The sequence below is a fragment of the Typopeltis vanoorti genome, chromosome 5 (genome assembly GCF_054136105.1).
Source record: "Typopeltis vanoorti isolate ZY-2024b chromosome 5, IOZ_Tvanoo_1.0, whole genome shotgun sequence".
Taxonomy (NCBI): domain Eukaryota; kingdom Metazoa; phylum Arthropoda; class Arachnida; order Uropygi; family Thelyphonidae; genus Typopeltis; species Typopeltis vanoorti.
In genome coordinates, this window is record NC_143553.1 from 76,661,417 (window position 1) to 76,683,252 (window position 21,836).

General features: G+C 35.8%; 1 protein-coding gene across 1 annotated transcript in view; it reads right to left on the reverse strand.

Moving 5' to 3' along the window:
* The window catches only part of LOC150106557 (IQ motif and SEC7 domain-containing protein 1-like), a 341,476-nt gene that overhangs the window by 34,160 nt on the left and 285,480 nt on the right, over positions 1-21,836 (reverse strand). Inside the window, exons 3-5 of the mRNA XM_090393432.1 lie at positions 15,484-15,699; positions 10,935-11,754; positions 601-984 (exon numbers count right to left, since the gene is read on the reverse strand). Of these exons, the coding sequence (XP_090249558.1) occupies positions 601-984; positions 10,935-11,754; positions 15,484-15,699 (1,420 nt within the window). The remainder of the gene's footprint in view (positions 1-600; positions 985-10,934; positions 11,755-15,483; positions 15,700-21,836) is intronic.

The window sequence follows — 21,836 nt, forward strand, 5'->3', positions numbered from 1 at the left end:
TGTAAATAATAGACATATAGAAAAACATGCCAATGCTGACCATTTCCAAATATAACACTAACCTGTATATTATAAGTGTAGAGACAGACAGGATATCATGAAGTTTCGAGGAGTTGGACTTTTGGGATGCTATTCGTAGGCATATGCTCAAATCAGAGCTAACATACATGTAATACTAAAAAGTAGCACGTTTTCATACACACACTGAAACCTTTCAGCTAGAAGGGTTAATATGTGAACAGATAAATTGGAGTTCTGTATTTTATTAAATATTGTATGCAGTAGCAAGAGTGAAATAACTACAAAAAAAAAAAAAAAGAAAAAAAAAAGATGCCTCTTCTTTTTGGATGCACAATGCAGAAAAGAAGAGGAAAGAAATACTACAATCACCCACTAAATATATGTATTAAAAAGGAAATTACCAAATCATGTTCTCATTACATGTAAAAGAGAATTACAATATTTGTAGGTTCAAAAAAATGAGAAAACCTACTGCTAATTAATATAGCATGCAATTATTTCTGATGAAACATTAAATAGCATTCAAATTTGTAAATTAACAACTTTTAATATGAAAAATTGCTCATTTCTTAGACTTACTAGAGATTTTCTTTTCCATACTGGTGAAGCATCAACAGCAAGAGGTTTTGTAGAGCTAACTTTACTGGCATCATACAATACAGCTGTTTGGGGTCCTGCAGATCCCTCAATAATAAGTGAACCAACTGCATCATTCTGATATTGCACATCTCTACCTCCTATAGAAGAAGTACGTTTTGGAACTTTTGGAGGGACTCTCCTCTGATCACCTCTGGGAGTTGCCATTCTCCTTCCTAATGCGATATCACTGGCACGGGCTTGATTTCGCTGCAGCATTACATCAGCTGACTGTTTTGAAGGACTAGCTGGAACATTCATAGAATGTCGGGTACTTGCGCTACGATGTAGTTCAAAATCATCTAAAATTTCTACCTCCCTTCCAGTCTGTAATAAACAATTTGAGTTGTTACAGAATATAAAATGAATTTCCCATAAATAATAAAATAAAAATGTAAACAATTTTAACATTGTTTACATTTTTTAAAATTTAATTGCAGTTATTTATCAGATTATTTAAGATAGTTAAGTAAAACATCATCTCATGTTTTAGAAAGTTGGTCATAAAGCATCTCGTTTTGTTTAAATAGTTAAATAACTGATTATTGCTCTTTGGTTTGCATTCTCATTTACGATGTCCTTTCTTCAAGTTACAGAATTATATTTAATTACCAAATTAAATATAATTAATTATCAAATTATGACTCATGCATCCATCCAGAAGTGTTTCTCAACTGGGAGTAGTGAAAATTATTTTTTTGGTGTAAAGACATTGGGAATCATGCCAGCCAGTAATGCTGCTAGATGAAAGATAATGGACATGCATAACAAATAAGAAAATATACATTTAATTTTTTAAAATTACGAATAAATCATAGAATAACCTTTTGAGGCTACTTTTTTGAATTGGAGACAATATACTCATTGCATAAAGACCTACTGCTTATGTCATCCAACAGGAACAAGAAAATTACTTCCCTTGCACAGTCATCTTTTAATACAGTAATTTCCTCATCCCTATTTGATTTCATTATTGAAACATGTGAAAAAAAAACATGCAGTTAACCCTTATGAAAATAATATACAGGGTTAGCCTAAAAGAAATAGACAGTTTAAATGCTTTATAAATTGAAATTTGTTCATTATATCAGAAAGCATTTAGTACTGTTTTATAGAAAAAGTCCTCAAGTTTAAGACCTCAGCTTTTCATTTGTCTTCGTGACGTCAGCATCACGTGGAGCGCCCTTGACGCAAGTCGAGTAGTACGACCACTAGCCAGGTGAAGAAGGCTTTTTGCACGATTGAATTTGCAAAAACAAATTCTGTTACTCTCGTGAAGCGTCGTTTTACAACACGGTATGGTAAACAACCACCCACAAGGCAGTCAATCTACAATTGGAGAAAGAAATTTAAGGAAACTGGTTGTCTGTGCAAAGGGGAAAAGTCCTGGGAGACCATCTGTATCCGAGGAAACAGTAACTCGTGTTCATGAAACTTACATGTGCAGCCTGAAGAAGTCGACAACGTGTTAGAACTTCAAGTTTCACAAAAGACTGTATGGAATATCTTGCGTAAATGTTTATGAATGTTCCCTTACCAGTTGCAATTATTGCAGAACTCAGTGAAAATGACAAAATCCTCCGTCACTCATTCTGTATGGACATGCAGCAATGGAATGAAGAAAGTGATGATTTCTTTGACCGGCTATGACGAATCAAATTTTCTACATTAGTGGTACAGTGAACAAACACAATGTTCGTATATGGGGAACTGAAAACCTGAGAGCTGTAGTGGAGCATGTGAGGGATTCACTCAAAGTGAACGTTTCTTGCGCTGTATCCTGTAAAAAAGGCACATGGACCATTCTTTTTCCCGGAAAAAACAGTGTGTGGAATGATTTACCTAGACATGTTACATGAGTGGCTGATGCCTCAACTACAAGAAGACAATGACAATTTCATATTTGTCCAAGATGGCACTCCGCCGCACTGGCACCTTGAAGTTAGAAATTACCTGGATGAAAATTTACCTCGCCGTTGGATTGGACATTCAACTGCCCAGAACATGGCTCTTACATGTTGGCCACCAAGAAGTCCAGATTTAACACCCTGTGACTACTACTCATAGGGGTAGATAAAGGACAGAGTTTTTGTTCCTCTTCTCCCTACAAGTGTGGATGATCTTAAACAACGCATCACAGTAGCTGCTGCAACTGTTGACATGGACATGCTGAGAAGTGTTTGGGAAGAACTGGACTATCGCATTGATATTTGTTGTGTTACAAAACGGTCACACATAGAACACTTGTAATTTACCCATGTAAACTTCAGGACGTACTCTTCAAACCATGTAAGTATTTCAGCCATGCTATTAAACCTCTTCTTTCTGTAAAACTTTGAAAGTGTCTATTTCTTTTAGGCTAACCCTGTATATTAGTATAGGAAAATTACAGTGGGCAATTAAATTATAGGGGCAGGTAGAAAAGTAGTATAGAGGGCAATTAGAAAAAAAAATTGACTTAAAAAGTCCTTTAGGGGCCCATTACTAGAGAAAGGTTGAGAAACACTGATCTACAGGTATGATGGTAGCTAAAGTTGTAACTGCACAAATATTATGACATTTATAATTACTTATGATAACGAGTCATAATTAGTGAAAGTTATTATTATTATTATTATTACAGGTATCTCCATGGAGTCAGTAGACTCATCGCGGGAGACCCAAACTAGCAAAACAATATCTGTCATATCTCTTCTTGAATTCATTTACAGACGAAGAGCTCACAACTAAGTCAGGCAATGAATTCCACTCATTCACCACCCTCCAGGCAAAAAACCTTGTTCTCACACCTTTGTTAACCACACTCTTCTTTAATTTCCAGAGATGACCTCTTGTTCTTCCATCACTATCACACAGCTGAAACATTTCCCCTGCATCAATCCTATAAAAACCTTTTAGTAATTTGAATGTTTCTATCATATCCCCTCTTCTTCGTCTATCAACCAATCTCTGCAATCCACAAGCTCTCAATCTATCAATGTAGGGAGCATTTTTTATATCACTCACCAACTTGGTCACTCTTCTCTGAACCCTCTCCACAGCTTCCTCATCTCCAAGGAATCCAGGTGACCAGACCTGAGCACAGTAATCCAAATGTGGAAGTATCAATGCTTTATAAAGGGGAATAATAACCTCTTTATCTCTGGATGTCAGTGTGTTCCTCAACAACCAAGTAATCCTATGTGCAATCTTGGACACCTTAGCAATGTGTCCTCTGAACTTCATCTCCCTATCTACCAATACCCCTAAGTCCCTAGCCTCATCAATCTCTTGGAGTACCTTTCCATCGATGTAGTACACAGCTGGTAATCTTTTAATCCCAAAATGCATGACTTTACACTTTTCCACATTGAACTGACATCCATTTTCTTTTGCCCATTTTACCAGCTTATTTAAATCCTCCTGCAAACTTTCAACATCAGCTTGATTTTTTATTGCACTACACAACTTTGCATCATCAGCAAACAACTGAATATCTCCCTTTAAGCCGTTTCCTATATCATTTATATACAAATTAAACAACATTGGCCCAAGCACAGAGCCCTGAGGCACACCACTGGTCACCTGCCTCATTCTGGACTCGGCTCCTCCATACACCACCTTATGGTATCTCTCCCTGAGCCATTCTCCTATCCATATCACCAATTTAATATCCATTCCCATCTGCTCCAATTTGCGTAACAGTGTTCTATGGGGTATCCTGTCAAAAGCCTTAGCAAAATCCAGAAGTACCACTGTGTAGCCAGTTCCTTTGTCCAACTCAGATGTTATTCTATTATGAATAGTTAATAGATTGCTAAGGCAGGATCTACCTTTAACAAAACCATGTTGGCCTCTATAGAGTATCATATCCTGATCCACCCATTCTTGAATTTTGTCTTTAACCAACTTTTCCAATACTTTTACCACTACTCCTGAGATGGTGATTGGTCTGTAATTCAATACCGCAGTTTTAGAGCCACCCTTATGCAAAGGAACCACTTTGCCTAACTTCCACTCCCTAGGGACCATACGAGAGTTCAAACTTGAATTAAATATCCAGGTAAGAGGGGTTGACAATTCATTTGCACATTCACGCAACACCCGAGCTGATATTCCATCTAAGCCTACCGCAGTGTTTGCATTTAAGTTTTGCAATATATTTAATACCTCTGATTCTTTAGCTTCAATTCTCACATTAGGTATTACTTTAGGTATAGAGATATCCTCACTTGGGTGATAGACTTTTGAAAAGTGATCACTCAGTAACTCGACTATTACATCTGATTTTGTCACATCAGCACCCACTAAGGTTATCCTTCCGAAGTCATTCTTCCTCTTACTTGCCACATAGCGGAAGAACTCTTTGGGATTACCCTTGATCTCTTTGGCTAAGGTCTTCTCATAATCTGATTTAGCTTTTCTTACTATGCTGGTAACCTTCCTAGCTTGAGCCTTGTACTGCTCATGGGTGTCCTGATCGCCTTTCTCCTTGTAAATTCTCCATAACATTTTCTTTTTTTGCAGTTCAAGCTTGATACTACTGCTCATCCATCTAATGCCTGCCTTGTTTGACCTCCTGACCATGGGGACACAATCTGATATTGCTTTCCTCAGATACCCGCTGATTTTATCCCAAGCACTGCTAACATCTTTCCCTTGCAATATGTTCTGCCATGGGATGGCTGCAAGCTCACTCCGAAGCTTGTTATAATTGCCTAACCTGTAGTTCCGTACATACCCCTTCTTAATAGAAAAATCCACAGATTTTGCAACCTCCCAAGTCAATACCACATGATCGCTTTCACCAACTGGAGGTAACGAGGACACCTTACTTATGCATATAACCTCTGAACCAATAACCAGGTCCAACACTCTCACACCACGTGTCCCTTCAGTTACGTGCTGTTTCAAGTAATTATCTCGTAGAAGATGTATGAACTCCATTTCCTTTTTGCTACGTGATATTTCCTCCTTCCAATTGATATCACCATAATTAAAATCCCCCATAATAATCACTAAGCCTTCACTCATTGCACTAAGTTGCTGATGCATGAATTCAATATCTTCCCCCGTACTCCCTGGCCTATAGCAGCATCCAACTGTATATTTGGTTGCATTGGTCACTATTTCGCACCAGACTGCCTCGAATGAACTCTCATTCACATGTCTATCATCATGATATACTACTTTCTTTGGCTGCAACACATCGGCTATCATCAACAGTACTCCTCCTCCTGTTCTATCTTCTCTATCCTCCCTGAAAATACTGTACCCATCACATTCAATTCCAGTGACCACATCTTCTGCTGACAGCCAAGTTTCACTAATGCCTACAACTTTTGGTGAGATTTCACTGACTAATGCCAAAAATTCTTCTCTCTTATTTCGAATGCTTCTAGCATTGGTATACAAAAATTGCAGATTCCCTCTAGATCTTGTACCGACTTTAGAACTGAAATATAAGTCACTAACTACCGTAGTCCTATGCCGATTTTTATCCCCTCTCTTCTGCAATTTATTCTGCCTATAAGGATCAATAAATACACAATCAGTGCTAAAGTTTCTCTCTCTTACACTCAACCTTTTCAATATTAGTTTCCCTGCCCAATAACTTCACCCTGTTCAGAAAACAATAACTTCAATCGCTTATGTCCTTCCATGTTAAGATGCAGTCCATCTCTAGCATACAACTGCCTTTTTCCTTCAAACACACTCCAAACATCAACAAACTCCAGACCTCTTTTTCTGCACATTCTTGCAATAATATCATTCATTATCATTGCTCGTCTACTTAACTCGTAATTGTCAAAACGAGGCAGCACACACACTATTCTCCCATTGACACTTTTCCTCTTCACAATATCTAATAATGTTCTTAAATCTTTTCCTACCCGATTTATACTACCTCTCAGGTCATTCGTACCCACCATAACTATCATCTTGTCTGCTTCATGCCCTCTCTTTATTGCTAAAGCCACTCTTTCTATTGTCCCATCAGCCAAGCACTCCTCATGCATACCACTCTCCATACCCTTAATCATAGAATCACCATATATTTTACCACTCTTAAGTTCATTCAAGTCCACACTCATGGACTCATTCTCTACACTATTCAGCATGACTCCCCCAGCTTCATTACTCAACTCTCTATTACTTACCCCCCCACTCTCACTACATCTCATTTCTTCTAGGCCACTTGTGGTTTTATTATGTTGACTCCCAATCACTCCCATACTATTTATTACTAAATCATTCACCAAAGACTCACCCATATGTAATCCTGTTCTAGTTACTTCAGCTAAAGTAATCTCTATAGTCCTAATTTCTCTGTTTAACACATTAAACTCAGCTTTAACTTCCAGTATCTCCTTACCGATCACTTCCACTTCCTCATGAAGAAGATGAAGGTCATTTTTCATATTCATAAACTCCCGCCGAAGTTCTTCCGCTACGGTCCCGATGTCAGCTTCCATTCCTAAACGCTCCAGCCTATCCCGACACTTCTCACATACGTCGACATTTTCGTTCTTCTCATTTTGCCAGACCGACCACAAACCCTTCACATTTTTCGGTGCATACATGTAGCAGTTTCCGCAACGCATCCATTGCGAAAAATCTAACGCTGAGCCAGCCTTTCGTGTAGTAGTAGAAGTCCTGCGCGCCGCTGACGTACGTTTCTTGTTGGACGCCATCTTTACACGTTGATATAGTGAAACTAACGGCAGTGAAAACACAATATATACAACACAGTTCTAAACAATAATACCACTGAAGGACACTTGTTTCTAACCGATGCACAATTGCAGCACAATTTGTGACAAAAAGCCACACTATATTTCAAAAGTAATTTTTTTCCCCATGTGAGGAGTTGGTACACTAACTACCCAAGTTGGGTAGTTAGTGTACCAACTCCAATGTGTTTCCCCAAGTTGGTACACTAACTACCAAATGGAAAGTAAATGACATTTAATTTTGTTTAAACCCAACTCAATGAAAAAATGTAACTTATTTCTTTTTGTTTTAGCCAGATTACCAGAAAATAAATTCACTTTAGTTTTTCAGGATAAAATTAAAACATCATTTAAAATGAACAAAAACACTTTGCCAAACGTACACTTAGAAACAAATATCTAAATGATTACTATATTTTATTCAATTATTAAGCTAATATTCTGCCTTGATAACTGCCACTTTCTACAGAGATGATAAGGAGATCATGACTGTTAAGCTGACAGTCTAATAATAACAGTCTTTTAGATTTCTGGCAGCAAGAGACAACCATAATTTATTTAATTTCAGAGATGTCATAGCACTTTTGCATATTCTGAATATTGTCTTTTAGATTTAAATCTGCATCTGTATACAAATGAGTATTTTTCCACTGACTGCAGCAATTTGAGTTCACTTTCATGGTCAGAAACTCCAGAATGGAGATCATTAGAGTATGAACATATTTTTATGTTAATCCTTGCTGCACATTTTTGTTAAACTTCAAAACATATTATATAATTAGTACTGCACTGCAGGTGAGCTAAGGGTTAAATAACATGGGAACACTACTCTAAAGGTCCAAACATGGGAATTTATGTTCTAGTCACTTCAGATCTCTAATGAAGAGCGTAATGGACCTACACTAAACAATGAAATCCACCTACCATCTAAGAATATTCAAAAATATCCATGTCCAAAGTGGAATCTGAAACTACAGCATGCTTAATGCAGGGCTCCAGATATCCCCTTGCAACACAGGTGAGTTAATAGAGATAAGTGGCGAGTGAATTTTCAGCTTGTTCTAAATGCATCCAAAATATTTTCTTTTGCATAACTTGTTTTTTTTTATTTTAAAACATCATTCATTCACTGTCAAATTACTTCATCAGAGGCAGCCGGCAATGAATTTATTAAAGAAGTTTTATTTCCAGATAGTTGGAATAAATATAATTTTGGATCTGAAATCCTTAATCCAAACATTACAACATTCCTTTCTAAAGAACCACAAAAAAACTTGCAGTTTTAGTTGCTGGTATCCTAAATGTCAAAACAAACTAATCACATCCACTTGCTTTCATTCTTTTATTTCCTTTAAGGTTAAGAACTTTTTTCCTTTTTTTTTTTAATGGTCATGAAAAAACTCAACCTGCTGTGTCTTCTTTCCCCAAACGTTGTGTCATCATTGTCATAACATAATGATAATTTTTTTTTTAATATGAACAACTTCATAAATATCCACTGTTCCAAAAAGCCCCCTCATTTCTCCAACAGGTATTCTTTTCACTCCATGCTCCACTACGTGTTATAGTACTTGAAACTAAATCTCACAAGAAAACAAACAAGCAAGTTCTTCATTGCAAAACAAACAACTTTTTCATATCATGAATACATTTAAATTAAATTACAATTTCCAATAAATAAAATTTTATAATCAAATCAACACATTTGTTTAATTCAATATTAACCCTTACATGTATGTATGCACAATATATGTAATACCCTTTTATTTTTTTTTTTAAAAAAATTGACTGTGCTTTTTCTAACAATATAATTTCATTAACAAAATAAACCAGTAATTATAAACATTCAAAAATTAAAATTGTCACAATCTACTTAAATCCTTTAGTATCTATGTATCTTATTTTTCCAATACTTTTAAGTAGGTACACAATTGTAATATAGTATTGTTCTAGGCTTTTTTCTCATAATATGAATTAGATTAGATTTAATTAAATACTTAAACATTTTACATAACAAAAATGTTTTTTAATACTACTATTTAAAAAATACAATTATCTTGCAAAGACAAGTCAAAGACCAGATCGTGTGACAGTGCATCGTGAAAAATCAGTGATTCCACAGTTAGTGCTCCTTTATTCTTGTTTTCATGAATTTTATGTTTCTTACCTAGTATATTATTTATGGATAATTTATGTAAATTACTTTTCATTATGAACAATAAACAAAAGAAAACAAACCAAGTTGTAACGTGTTGTGTTGCGACATGCATTTTAATGTAAAAGGAAAGTATATTACTGTATGATAAAGTGTAACGTAGAGTGAGAATTAAAGAATACATTAGTTTCTTTTGTCAACATAAGATTTAATTTTTTAAAACATCACTGTTTTAAAAATTTAAATGTTTTTTAAATATAAAATAGAGCCATGCATTGGGTGAGTAAAAAATTATTTGGGGGAGGGGGTTGTAGATTTAAGTTGTATTTCTGAAGACTTGGCTTAATGGAAAACAGCTAAGTTATAAAATACTGTTAACCTGAGAATATGATCCTGATTTATCACAACTCCATTTATCAAACTTTTTTTTAATGATAATCTGGCATGTGAAAAGCCTTTAACCAGTACAACAATGGGTGGGCCATAGATTACCATAAAAAGGTGATCCTGCTCCACAGGTCAAACGTGGCTAACAAAGACCCTCAATAAGCAAGGTAGCAGTATCACTAGATGAACTAAATTAACTACCCACTGGACTTTTACAAAGCTTCATGCAATAGCGTGATGTGACTCCCCCACCTATGGGTAGCAAAGTGGAGTGCTATCCACTCACACAGACAACAAGCTGATATACCTCAATAACACAGTATTTATTAAAGTGTTTCACAGCCATTGCATTTTACTCGTTTATTGTATGTTTTCTAATAAAATGAATAAACAGTACAGCATAAAAGACATTTTTAAAATACGGTGCATAGACATTCTCTCTCACACACACCACACACATAGACTTTCTATAAGTGTCTTAAAGCATTTTATCTTTTAAGCCCTTTATTTCTATAAATTCTATAAATTTTTAAAACAAGAACTGCTATTAAATGTATAAACATTTGTCATTCATGAATATCTAAATAATATTTTTTCCACTTCATTTTTGAGTTTTTCCCAGCAATACGATTAAAATTTAGTTCTGTCATAAAAAATAAAAATTTAGCATTTGTTCTTTCTGAGATGAAATAAGTAACAACATATCTATTATCAAATGATAGTATACATTTATGGCTTCTAAGATATAAATATGCAACCCAAAACACATGATCAGGTGTGTTTAAGCTCCAAAAAAGTTTTTTTTTTAATGAGTATTAAGAAACAACTGAACAAGTTTAGATATTTAATTAAGTGACATTCATTTGTGAGATTTATTTTAATTCATGCATTCAAGAAAGCATTTCTAATAATAGAAAAAAAAAAAGAAAGAAAACTCTTCAATATTACATGTCAGTGTGTGTACATACAATTGATTAAATGAAAATGGATGCTGTTAAATATATTATTGAAACCGAACTTACCATTCCACTATCTTCCGAAGAAAACGATTCTCGTGCAGTATGATAATGGTCATCCTGGTGACAAATTGCAGAACTGGGACTTGAATATATTGTTGAACTAATAATTGGAGTCCTTAGAGAACTATCAGAGTGCACTGAAGTCCAGTTTGGATGCCTTGATATAGAAGGAGACCTACCAGAAGTTTGATAGAGATTATCTAATGTGGCAGTGTCCATAGTACCCATGTGTTGCAAGTGAGGAGGACTCCCTCGCATTGAACGGAAAGTATCTGAAACATTAATGAATTGATCTTTCAGATGTCCTGTAGCATCAGATTGTAGCCCATCAAATTCTCCATAGCGTGGAGTCCGTCGTTCTCTAAAGCTTTGAGATCGACCAGGTTTTAGAGGTCGCCCATTGTCCCCTTCTAATGTTTCTGTCAATTCTCGATAAAGAGCAGCAAACTTAGACTTTAACACAGAATCCATATATGAACTGGAATGATTGCCAGATGATGGAAGATCAGCAATGAGTTTCTTCTCAAATTCACAAGGAGAACCACCAAGAGGAACTTGATGGTGTTGATACAAACTATGACCAGCATGTGCAGCACCATTATACATCATCCATTCTTTACTTTCTAAATCAAATGCCGGTAGCCGCCGTGAAAGTCTCTTTTCCCGCTTAGAGGCATTAGCAATGTCCTGAAATCTTTTCACGATACAATACTTCCTGAAGGCATGCTGAATTGTTAGAGCAGCTTTACGAGCACAAACTCCACCATATTTCCTCTCCAGCATTTCAACTTGTTTGTCTAATAAATCCTGTGACAACTCATACCTGTAATATATATAAAATATATATATATAAAACATCACACAAATAATACTCAACTATAAGAAATAATGCAAGTTAAAATGAAGTTTCATATCAGACAAATTAAAATTAAGTGGCTTAAATGGACTAAAAGTGTAGCAAAGAAAATAACAATGACAAAATATAAAACTACCAAAAGTTATTTTGATGTGAAGTTGCTTTTCCTGACATTTAATGTGACAAATAAGAACTAGCATAAAATAAAGAAAGGGGATTTGCAGAAATATTGACAGATTACAATAAACAGCATATGACAGAGAAGAATGCTAGGGATAAGACTTGGATGTAAAAATGGATTCAGAAAATGCAAGTGTAAAAGAGATCATTCTTCCTCCAGATGAAAAGTGTAATGTGTAATCGTTAACTAGGAGATTATCATAGAGATAGTGCGAAAAAATATTATGGAATTAGTAACTAAGAGGAAAAGAAATCAGTGACTGGGAGTTAATGAAGGAATATTTGAAAACAGCATGCAAAACTGTATTCCATGAGTTGTAAGAGGCCAATAAGGTGCAGGAACAAAAAACGAAATGGTGAAAATAGGCAACTGTTCCTCCATTCCTTTCTCTTCTCCATAAACATGGAGAAGAGAAGGAAATGGAGGAACAGTTGTATGAAGAAGGAATAAAGTGAAACAAATATGACAAAAAAAAAAGATCAGAATCACACAGGAGGCAAGCAAAGTAAGAGAAAAAAAAAGGACTGTTATGAAGTTCTTTAATGACATACAGTAATATTATGGAAACAGAAACTATTCCTGAAGATAACTAAGATGATCCTTGAAGGTGTACAGGAATTTTTTTTTTTATTCAGCATGTTTTCAAGATATTTCATACTGGTAAATGTGTAAGTAATGATGTTCTTCTGTTGGAAAGGAGGAAGCAAAGGAGGTATGGTGAAGAGATTAGAAGAATAAGAGACCAAATGAATGAACTTGGAAGTATCCAAGTACAGCATCAAAGAATAAGACTGAAATATCACCATTTGCTTCAAGAGAATCTGATAAAAGAATTAACTGAATGCATATTTGAGCTGCTTATTTAACAAGAGCCTGCTAGTATAAAGATTTCAAGGGGAGAGAGAGCACTGTAACAATTAATATTTCTAAAATGTCAGAAGATTTTGGAGAAAGTAGTTCAGACTAGAACATGGAAATGGGTAAATGAAGACATTATTTTTTTAATGCCCTCATTTACTTAAGGCAACATGAATTTGCTAATGGGTGGAGGTACTGTTTTAGTAATTCAGATATCAAGTGATCTCTCAACTTTGTACGTAACTGAATTCCTAGTCCAAGTTCCTTGGTATTAATGCTAGTCTAGAGAAAACTAAATCAAGCAATAATAAACTATTTCTTTTCCCCAATGGTTTGCTATATCTCTACAGAAGATGAAGAGAAAGCATACTCTAATATATTGTGGGATTAGAATTTTGTGAAGACATTTGTCAATTAATATATCACAATTCATTTTTGAAATTATGGATTCTACAACCGTGTTAAAATAACTCTTTAATTATCCAGATGTTTCGATCTTCATATCAAGATCATCATCTGGAGCACACATAAATATAAAGACAAGCTGCATTACATTCAAACTGAAAGTTAGAGAAACAATGATTTGATCACATGCTACTCACTGACATGACTAGGTTTTTTTTTTTTTTCCACTAAAGGTCATGCCAGTGAGTAGCATGTTATCAAATCATTGTTTCTCTAGCTTTCAGTTTGAATGTAATGCAGCTTGTCTTGTATATTTATGTATGCTCCAGATGATGATCTAGATCGAAATGTCGGGATAATAAAAAGAATTATTTTAACACGGTTGTAGAATCCATAATTTCAAAAATGAATGCTGATCACCATGTAACACTAAAAGAAAGTAATATATCACAAAATTAAGCAAAAAAGGGCATGACAGTTAAGTGGTTTGGATAGGTTAATGACTGAACATCTGTTAGGTATCCAGCAGTTTCCAAGAAGTCTTAGAAAAGGGTGGTGGGCAAATGAAATCAGTGGTTTAACTATGATTTTGAAGTCCTACTCCTGCAACAAGCTTCCAGAGAAAATATGTGGATTTCAGATGCAATACCTTTTCAAGAGAACCTAAACAAACTCAGATTATGAGTAGATAACATAGATATTAGCATGATGCTGCCAGCACAATGTTTTGAAGTTTGGAATATCAAAACAGAGTGGGAGAAACTGTACTGCAAGAAGTGAAGACATGGAATTTAGGAGTAATGGCTGATAAAAGATACACTGTAAAGGCTGTGAAAATAATGCAGATAATTACTACAATAATGAAATAAGTACTGAAGGAGGGGGGGGGGAAGTAGAATGGAATGAGCAAGAAGTAGAGATAAGGATGGTTGTTTCACTGAATAAAGTGATGATTGAACTATATCTAGGTCATTGTGTTCATAGATTTCAGGAGAGATAAGGAATTTGAAAATGGTCATCCCTAGATAAGGTATTATCAACAACATTAGAATGTTATCAAGGGAGATAATTAGCTAATTGTCTCCATCACTGTACAGGTTAGCGAGACATATGTTAGCATGAAGAGTTTATCAAATTGGTATTGAAAAGTTCATTTATAGGGTAGAAGAAACTCATGCCTGGAAGTTGTATATATAAACAAAAATGTATTAGGCAATTGAATAAAAGGTGTACTCAGTACCTTCGACAAGGTGTAGCATAGAGGCAGCCTGCTTCACAGCATGGCTTAATAAGGGTGCTTGTTCAGCCATATTGCGGTAAGCAGCGTTGCAACGGAATTGGTAGCGTAGCAAGTGAGGAAAGAAGTTTTTCCAAGCTAAAACTGATTAAAAATTATTTGCAAACAGCAATGACCCAAGAAAGATTGGTTTGTATAGCAACTATATCAATAGAGACGGACACAGCTTATAATTTAAATTTAGAAGAGCTTATAAACAGTCTTATTGTGCGATATTCCCGTAGAGCAAACAATTAATATTATTATGCAATCGGTTTGCATTAATGTTTCTCTTGTAATAAAAACAAAATAGCAATTGGAGACTTTCTTATATTTTTGTCTTATAATCCATCAGGACACAATCTAATCTGGCGACGGCTTTGGGTGTACTTTACTATTTTTTCTTTTAAATGGGAGAGAACAAAAGGACAGTTGCAGTGGCTTTATCTTCAAGAAATCGATAAAATATTATGACAGCAAACTACAGTTAAACAAAACAAACTTAGCAATGACATTTTTTTTTACATTATAATATAATACAAATTAAAAAACTGCATGCTATTAGTGAAAAAATGAAGTTATCATGTTTTCAGTGTTTTCAAAAAACTAAACACCTGATAAACCTGATAACTATTCCAATCCACTGCTTCCAATATTTGTCAACTGTGCTGAAAATTAAGCATCGGATCCACCAATGGGAATGGTAGAGTTTGAATGATGAAAAATAAAATGCAATGCACTACCAAATGCAAGATTAGTGAATGAATTTAGCATGATATGACAGACATTCATGATGAACACTACACCCCCTATGGATAACTGATTAAGACAGACACGGGTAAGATCTCAGTTAATGATATTTTTCATAAGGTTTCATTATAACCAAAGTTTAGTGACAGGTTAGATTTGAGCAGTCAATTAATAAAACTCACTTGTAATAATAATAAATTCATTTTTAAGAGAAGTGAGAACTTACTGACTGTTGTGAAGGCGTGAACGTTTTAATGCTTCTTCTTCAACACGTCGGACAGAACTTTTCTTTAAACCTACATTTCCACTTACAGATCGCTGACGGGCTCTTCCAATTTGGGGAGTAGCAGAGGTAGGATGGGTATCTACAGAATAAGATCTCAACTGCTTTAGTGGAGGAGGACCAGGACCACAAGATGATCGGTCTGTGGCTTTCTGCGAGCTGAAATGGAAATTGTCAGTTTTAATAGACTACACATGAATTCTTCATCTCGGTAATAATTATTGCTGTAACTAGAGCAGGGGTTAGCAGAGTACTCACCTAGATGCAACAATGTCATAGTGCACCAATTTATACAATATACATTCTTTTTTGTCATTTTTTAATTTTTTTTTTTTTTTTTTAATATTTGGGATAAGGGGACAATTATTTTAAGTGCAAAGATACCTAATAATAGCTTTTGGTAATAATGAAGTAGTGTATATTTGTGTAAATACAACAACTACTGTATAATTAATTATGTTTCTGTTGTCGTTATATAAATAAATACATTATGAAAAGGCATTTTCTAATTATAATTTCTAATTAAGGAATGACATTTTGTAATTCAGAGGGCTAATGATATCTAAAATAATATCACAAATCATGTAGTTTTTTTTAAAAAAACTTTAAAATGCTTAATTAAAAAACAACATATTCAAAATAATGCTGAATACAACAGAATCAAGATGATTTATTCTATTATTTCAAAATATGGCAGTGCAGATGTTATGCAAAGAGCAAAATTTTTAAAAAGGCAGTTTTCACTCTGTTCTGAAAGGACAGAGTGAAAAAATAAGTCTACCCCCTGCAGAAGTGCGATATTTGAGGATATCTTCATCCCAACTATATATCATGTGGTAGCAAACTGAATTTACCTAGAAGACATTTTCAGTGCTTTTGGCAAAGCAAAACTCATGGCTGTGTTGAAATTCCTGTGAAGTTCATAACAATATTTGGAAAGCTTAGCTAATATTAGGTGTAGAGACAGTTGTAGATGTCCTCCCACGATGAGTCTTCGGACTCCTTGGAGGTATCAGGAATAATAATAATAATAATAATATGAAAAAAATGTTTAATGATTACATTGAGCTCAATCCAAAAATAGTAATTTCTTATAGCTCTTAATAATTAGACTCGCATCATATAGAAGAATAGGCTCATATTGAAGAATAAATAAAGTAGGAATGAGATAGATAAAGTGCAATCAAACAAGCTGTGTGGTAAAAGGATGTTATGAAGGAGATATGTGACAATAGTGATCTGATGCATGAGGAACATAAAATGCAGTCAAGAAAGATGACAAGCATGGAAAAGAAAGAAAAAATGCAGTGTGAGAGGAGAGTGACCAGTCAGGTCAAAGATAATTCAATTAAATTCTTCTAAGTGACAAGCCAAGAAACAATAATTATGGAAAAGACCACTTTCACTATCATACTGGTGTAAATGGTTCTGAAGTTAGTGAATGACATGTCTTTTTAAGGAATATGTGAAAAAATAATGACATATGTCTTTTTAAGGAATACATGAAATAGGTTAGTTACACCTTTAACCCAGCTATTTAATAAAAGTCATCCGGGGGGAAAGGTTCCTAAAGAGGGAAGGAAAGCAAAATAGTACTACTCCACAAGCATGGTTCTAGGAGAGAAGTTTTCAATCTATAAATGGATATCTGCAGTTGTCGTTCAAGTTATTGGTGAAATTAGTTAAGAACCGAGTTGAATATAGGATTCTATATAATGGTCAACATGGGTTTTAGCAATTTGATTGCATTTTATGACAAGGTGACAGATGTGTTGGATATATACAGAGATATTTTTAGACTTTGCAAAAGCCTTTGCTAGATTACCACATGAACAAGTTTGTATACAAGCTATGAAAGATGGGACTGGAGTCAGCCTGGTTGGCCGAGTGGATAGCGTATCTGCTCTCCAGCTAAAAGGCTACAGGTTTGAATCCTGCTGTGGACATGGATGTTTATGATTGTATGTAAAAATACGTGGTGCTCAGCAGTAGATGGTGTTAGTGTAGTTGGGGGTCAGTTGGTGATTGAATAGTGGAGACTGAGTTGTAGAGCAGGTGCCCTCCCTTGATGAGTCCTTGGACTCCCTGGAGGTATCAAATAATAATAACAGATGGATTGAAGATTGGCTCTCTGAATGATAAGTTGTATATGACAGAGCAGAATCTCAGAAAAGGAGTGACCACTGGTATACCTCCTGGTTCTTCTGTTTTTGAGGCCCAGTTGTTTAACTTATTTGTTAATGATATTTCATGTCGACTAATTGGAAATAACTGTTTCACAACATTATAAGGAGTTATGCTGATGTGAATTCTCAGGAAGATTTGAAGAGACTTTCAGCTCAGAGAGATGAGTAGAGTTAGTTTTAAAGTTAATAAATGTGAGTGCTGTACTTTAGAGTGCAGAGATAAGACTGTACTGTACTGGTGGAAATGTGCTAGAGAGTGAATGAGATTTGGGATCTGGGGATGAGTTGACAGTAGACTAAAGTTTGAGGAGGCACACTGCAAGCATTGCAAAGACCACACATCACATTGCTGCTATGATAAGAAGTACACTGACAAGCAGGAATAAGGAGGTAGTGGTGACACTGTATAAAAAGGCATTGGTCAGATCACATATGGATGATTTGGTTCAATTTTGGTCACTTAGTTTTTCACTATTACATGGGAATTCTGGAGAGGGTCCACAGATAAACGACTAAGGTAACATCAGAACTCAAGAGTGCTTATGCAGAGAAGATGATTCTTTTTATTTTTAGTTGTATTTTTGTGAAGGATTTGGACAAAAATACAACCAAAAAAATTAGTCATTCCTTATATACAGAAAATATCTGAAAAAAAAGGACTAAAAAATAAAATATTAAGGCCATTTTTAAACCTCCAATGAAAATAAAAAGTATACTCTTCTTTTAAAAGATTCCCTTCCTGCCCTTGCCTAACCAGGTGAACAGGAGATGTTGTACTTGTAAACTGCCTATACATAGGGGAAACAAGATGTACAATCCTAGAACAGAAAGACTACACACACACACACTGCAAAAGGCCACAGAATTGAATAAAAAAGCACCCAGTCCTTACATCGGACCAAAACCTGGTTTAAAAATGAATTCAAGGAAGTGTGTGTGAAAGACCAATTCACAGGGCCGGTTTTACCATTAGGCAAACCTAGGCAATTGCCTAGGGGCACCACATGCGTAGGCAAACGTGTGCTTGTATGAGTATGACAAAATATATATATATAGAGAGAGAAATGTATAGGAGTGCCTAAATTTTCTTTGCCTAGGGGCATCAGATACTCTCGGACCGACCCTGCCTATTCACCAACCAAATTTCAATAAAAATGATGGCTTACAAGTCCCAAGGATTTGGATGGCTCATCTATAATGCACATTACATCCAGGAAAAACCTCCAATTGTTCAAGCAAGAATAATCCTCACATTAGATACCAAAATATGAATTTAATTTTATAATGATCCAGTTTTTATTTTATTTATGTGGGGTATTTATGTATGTGTCCCACCAAAGGGACAGGCCATGGTCAAGAGTTGACCAACGCAGTTACAAGCCCACTTTAGTGTGTGCCAATCTAATGCAGCTCATCATCCAGGGCATATGTTTTCCTGAGGATGATCTTAATAAAGTTCAAAACATCAAATTTTATTTCAATCTAATTAGAATTAGTTTTATAACATGGTAGTGTGCTCCATAATTATACATAATGAATGCTGATGTCATGCAACTCTAAAAAGAAAAAGTTAGGGTGCAGCTGGTGAATGATCCTAGAGCCGTCAAGGAAACTTTTAAGAGGAAAGGAGGGGGAAATTGATCCATGAGAGCTTGTTGCAAGAATAATGTATACTCAGTAAGTTATTATTATTATGGGCAACTCCAAGGAGTCCTTAGCCTCATCGAGGGAGGCCCTAAACATGTCAAGAACAACTATTCAACATCCACACAGTATCTATTATACTTTGCCTTGAGCTCATTCACAGTCATGGCACCCACAACAGACTCTGACAGCTTATTCCACTCATTCACCACTCTCCAAGTAAAAAACCTAGCTGTTCTAACACCCTTGCTAATCACACTCCTGCCCAGTTTCCATGAATGGCCCCTAGTCCTCCCATCACCACTCCTGTTCTGAAAAATATCCTCCGAATTAATCTTATAGAAATCCTTCAGTAATTTGAATATCTCAATCATATCACCCATTTTCTGCAACCCACAAATCTTCAACCTGTTCTCATAAGGTTCATTCCATAGACCAGCTATCATCTTGGTCACTTGCCTCTGGATCCTCTCCACCTCCTCCCCATCAAGAAGAAACCCTGGCACCCAGATCTGGGCACAGTAGTCAAGATGGGGTCTTATCAAGACTCGATACACAGGAACAATAACTTGCTTGTCTCTTTTTGTCAACGTATTCTTCAGTAACCAAGTGATTTGATGAGCTGATTTAGCCACTTTTGTAATGTGTCCCCTAAATTTCAACTCTCTATCCACCAACACTCCCAAATCCTTGGCCTCGTCAATCACTTGGAGTACAGTTCCACCAATGTGGTATACTGCTGCTAATCTTTTCACCCCAAAATGCATAACCCTACACTTGACCACATTAAATTGACATCCATTCTCCTTAGTCCAGTCCTCCAATCTATCCTGCAAAATTTTGACATCATGTGCATTCACTATTGCTCTACCCAAATTTGCATTATCAGCAAACAAATGAACAGTTCCTCCCAGATACTTTCCTATATCGTTAATGAACAAATTAAATAGTAGTGGTCCAAGAACAGAACCCTGCGGTATACCACTAGTCACAGGCCGTCTTTTGGACTCTACTCCTGAATAAACTATTCTCTGATATCTCTCCATCAACCATCCATCCTCCTATCCATCTCACCAACCCTATATCCATTCCCATATGCTGCAGTTTACTGATTAGATTTCCATGTGATATCCTGTCAAAGGCCTTAGCAAGGTCCAGCAGTATCACTGTAAACCCATTACCCTTATCCAGTTCAGCTGTCACTGTGTTATAAAATGTGAGCAAGTGCTGAGGCATGATCTATCCTTCACAAAACCATGCTGTCCCCTATACAGTATCCCATTTTGGCAGGAGTCGTTGCCAAAACCTTGACAATGACTCTTTGATATGCTGATCGGTTGGCAATTTGCAACAGCAGTCTTGGAACCTCCTTTATGCAGTGGAACTATTTTCCCCTCTTTCCACCCCCTCGGGACTAACCCAGATCCAAGACTCAAATTAAACAAAATGGTCAAGGGCACTGACAATTCTTTAGCCACTTCACGTGGCTAAAGTATCTGAGCTGGTATACCATCCAATCCCACAGATGTATTCACAATAAGGTTTTGTAATATACTATTCACCTCCATTTCATTCCCCTCAATTCCCATATAAGCTATCGGTTCCTTCATTCCTGCAATATTACCACCTGGATGATATACTCTTGCAAAGTGCTCGCTCAGTAATTCCACTATATCAACTGATTCGGTTAACTCCCTACCATCGGCATTCCTTAAAAACATTCTGCCGTATACATTTTTTCTTTTACTTGCAGCATATCGAAAAAACTGGTGTGGATTCTCTTTAGCTTGCGTGGCTAATTTCCTTTCATAATCTGCTTTTGCTTTTCTTACCACACTGTTTACCCTTCTGTCCTGTGCTTTATACTGTTCATGGGCCTGCAGGTCACCTTTCTCATTAAATTTCCTCCACACTTGTTTCATTTTTTGCAGCTCAAGCTTAATGGTGTTATTCATCCATTTAACCCCTACTTGATTTACTATCCTGACTCTAGGTATACAGTCAGCCATTACCTAATTCAAATGCTCCTTTACAGCTTCCCATGCACTATCAACCTCCAGTCCTTGCAGATATACATGCCATAGCACTGAACCAAGCAATCTCCTTAGCTTGTCATACTTACCAGTTCGGTAATTCCACATGTATCCTTTCTTAATTGAAAATTCCGCACATTTAGCCACCTCCCAGGTCAAGACCTTATGATCACTCTCACCAATTGGTGGCAACGTGGTCATATTCATTACAGTCAAATTCTCAAATGCAATTACTAGGTCAAGCACTCTTGAACCTCTAGTATATTCCATTACATGCTGTTTCAGGTAGTTATCCCTTAATAACTACATAAAATCCAATTCCTTCCTCCCATGTGTCCTCTCCTCTTTCCAATCAATGTTACCATAGTTGAAATCCTCCCCATAATAATTACCCTCCTTCCACTCATTGCGTCTATTTGTCTATGCATACTAT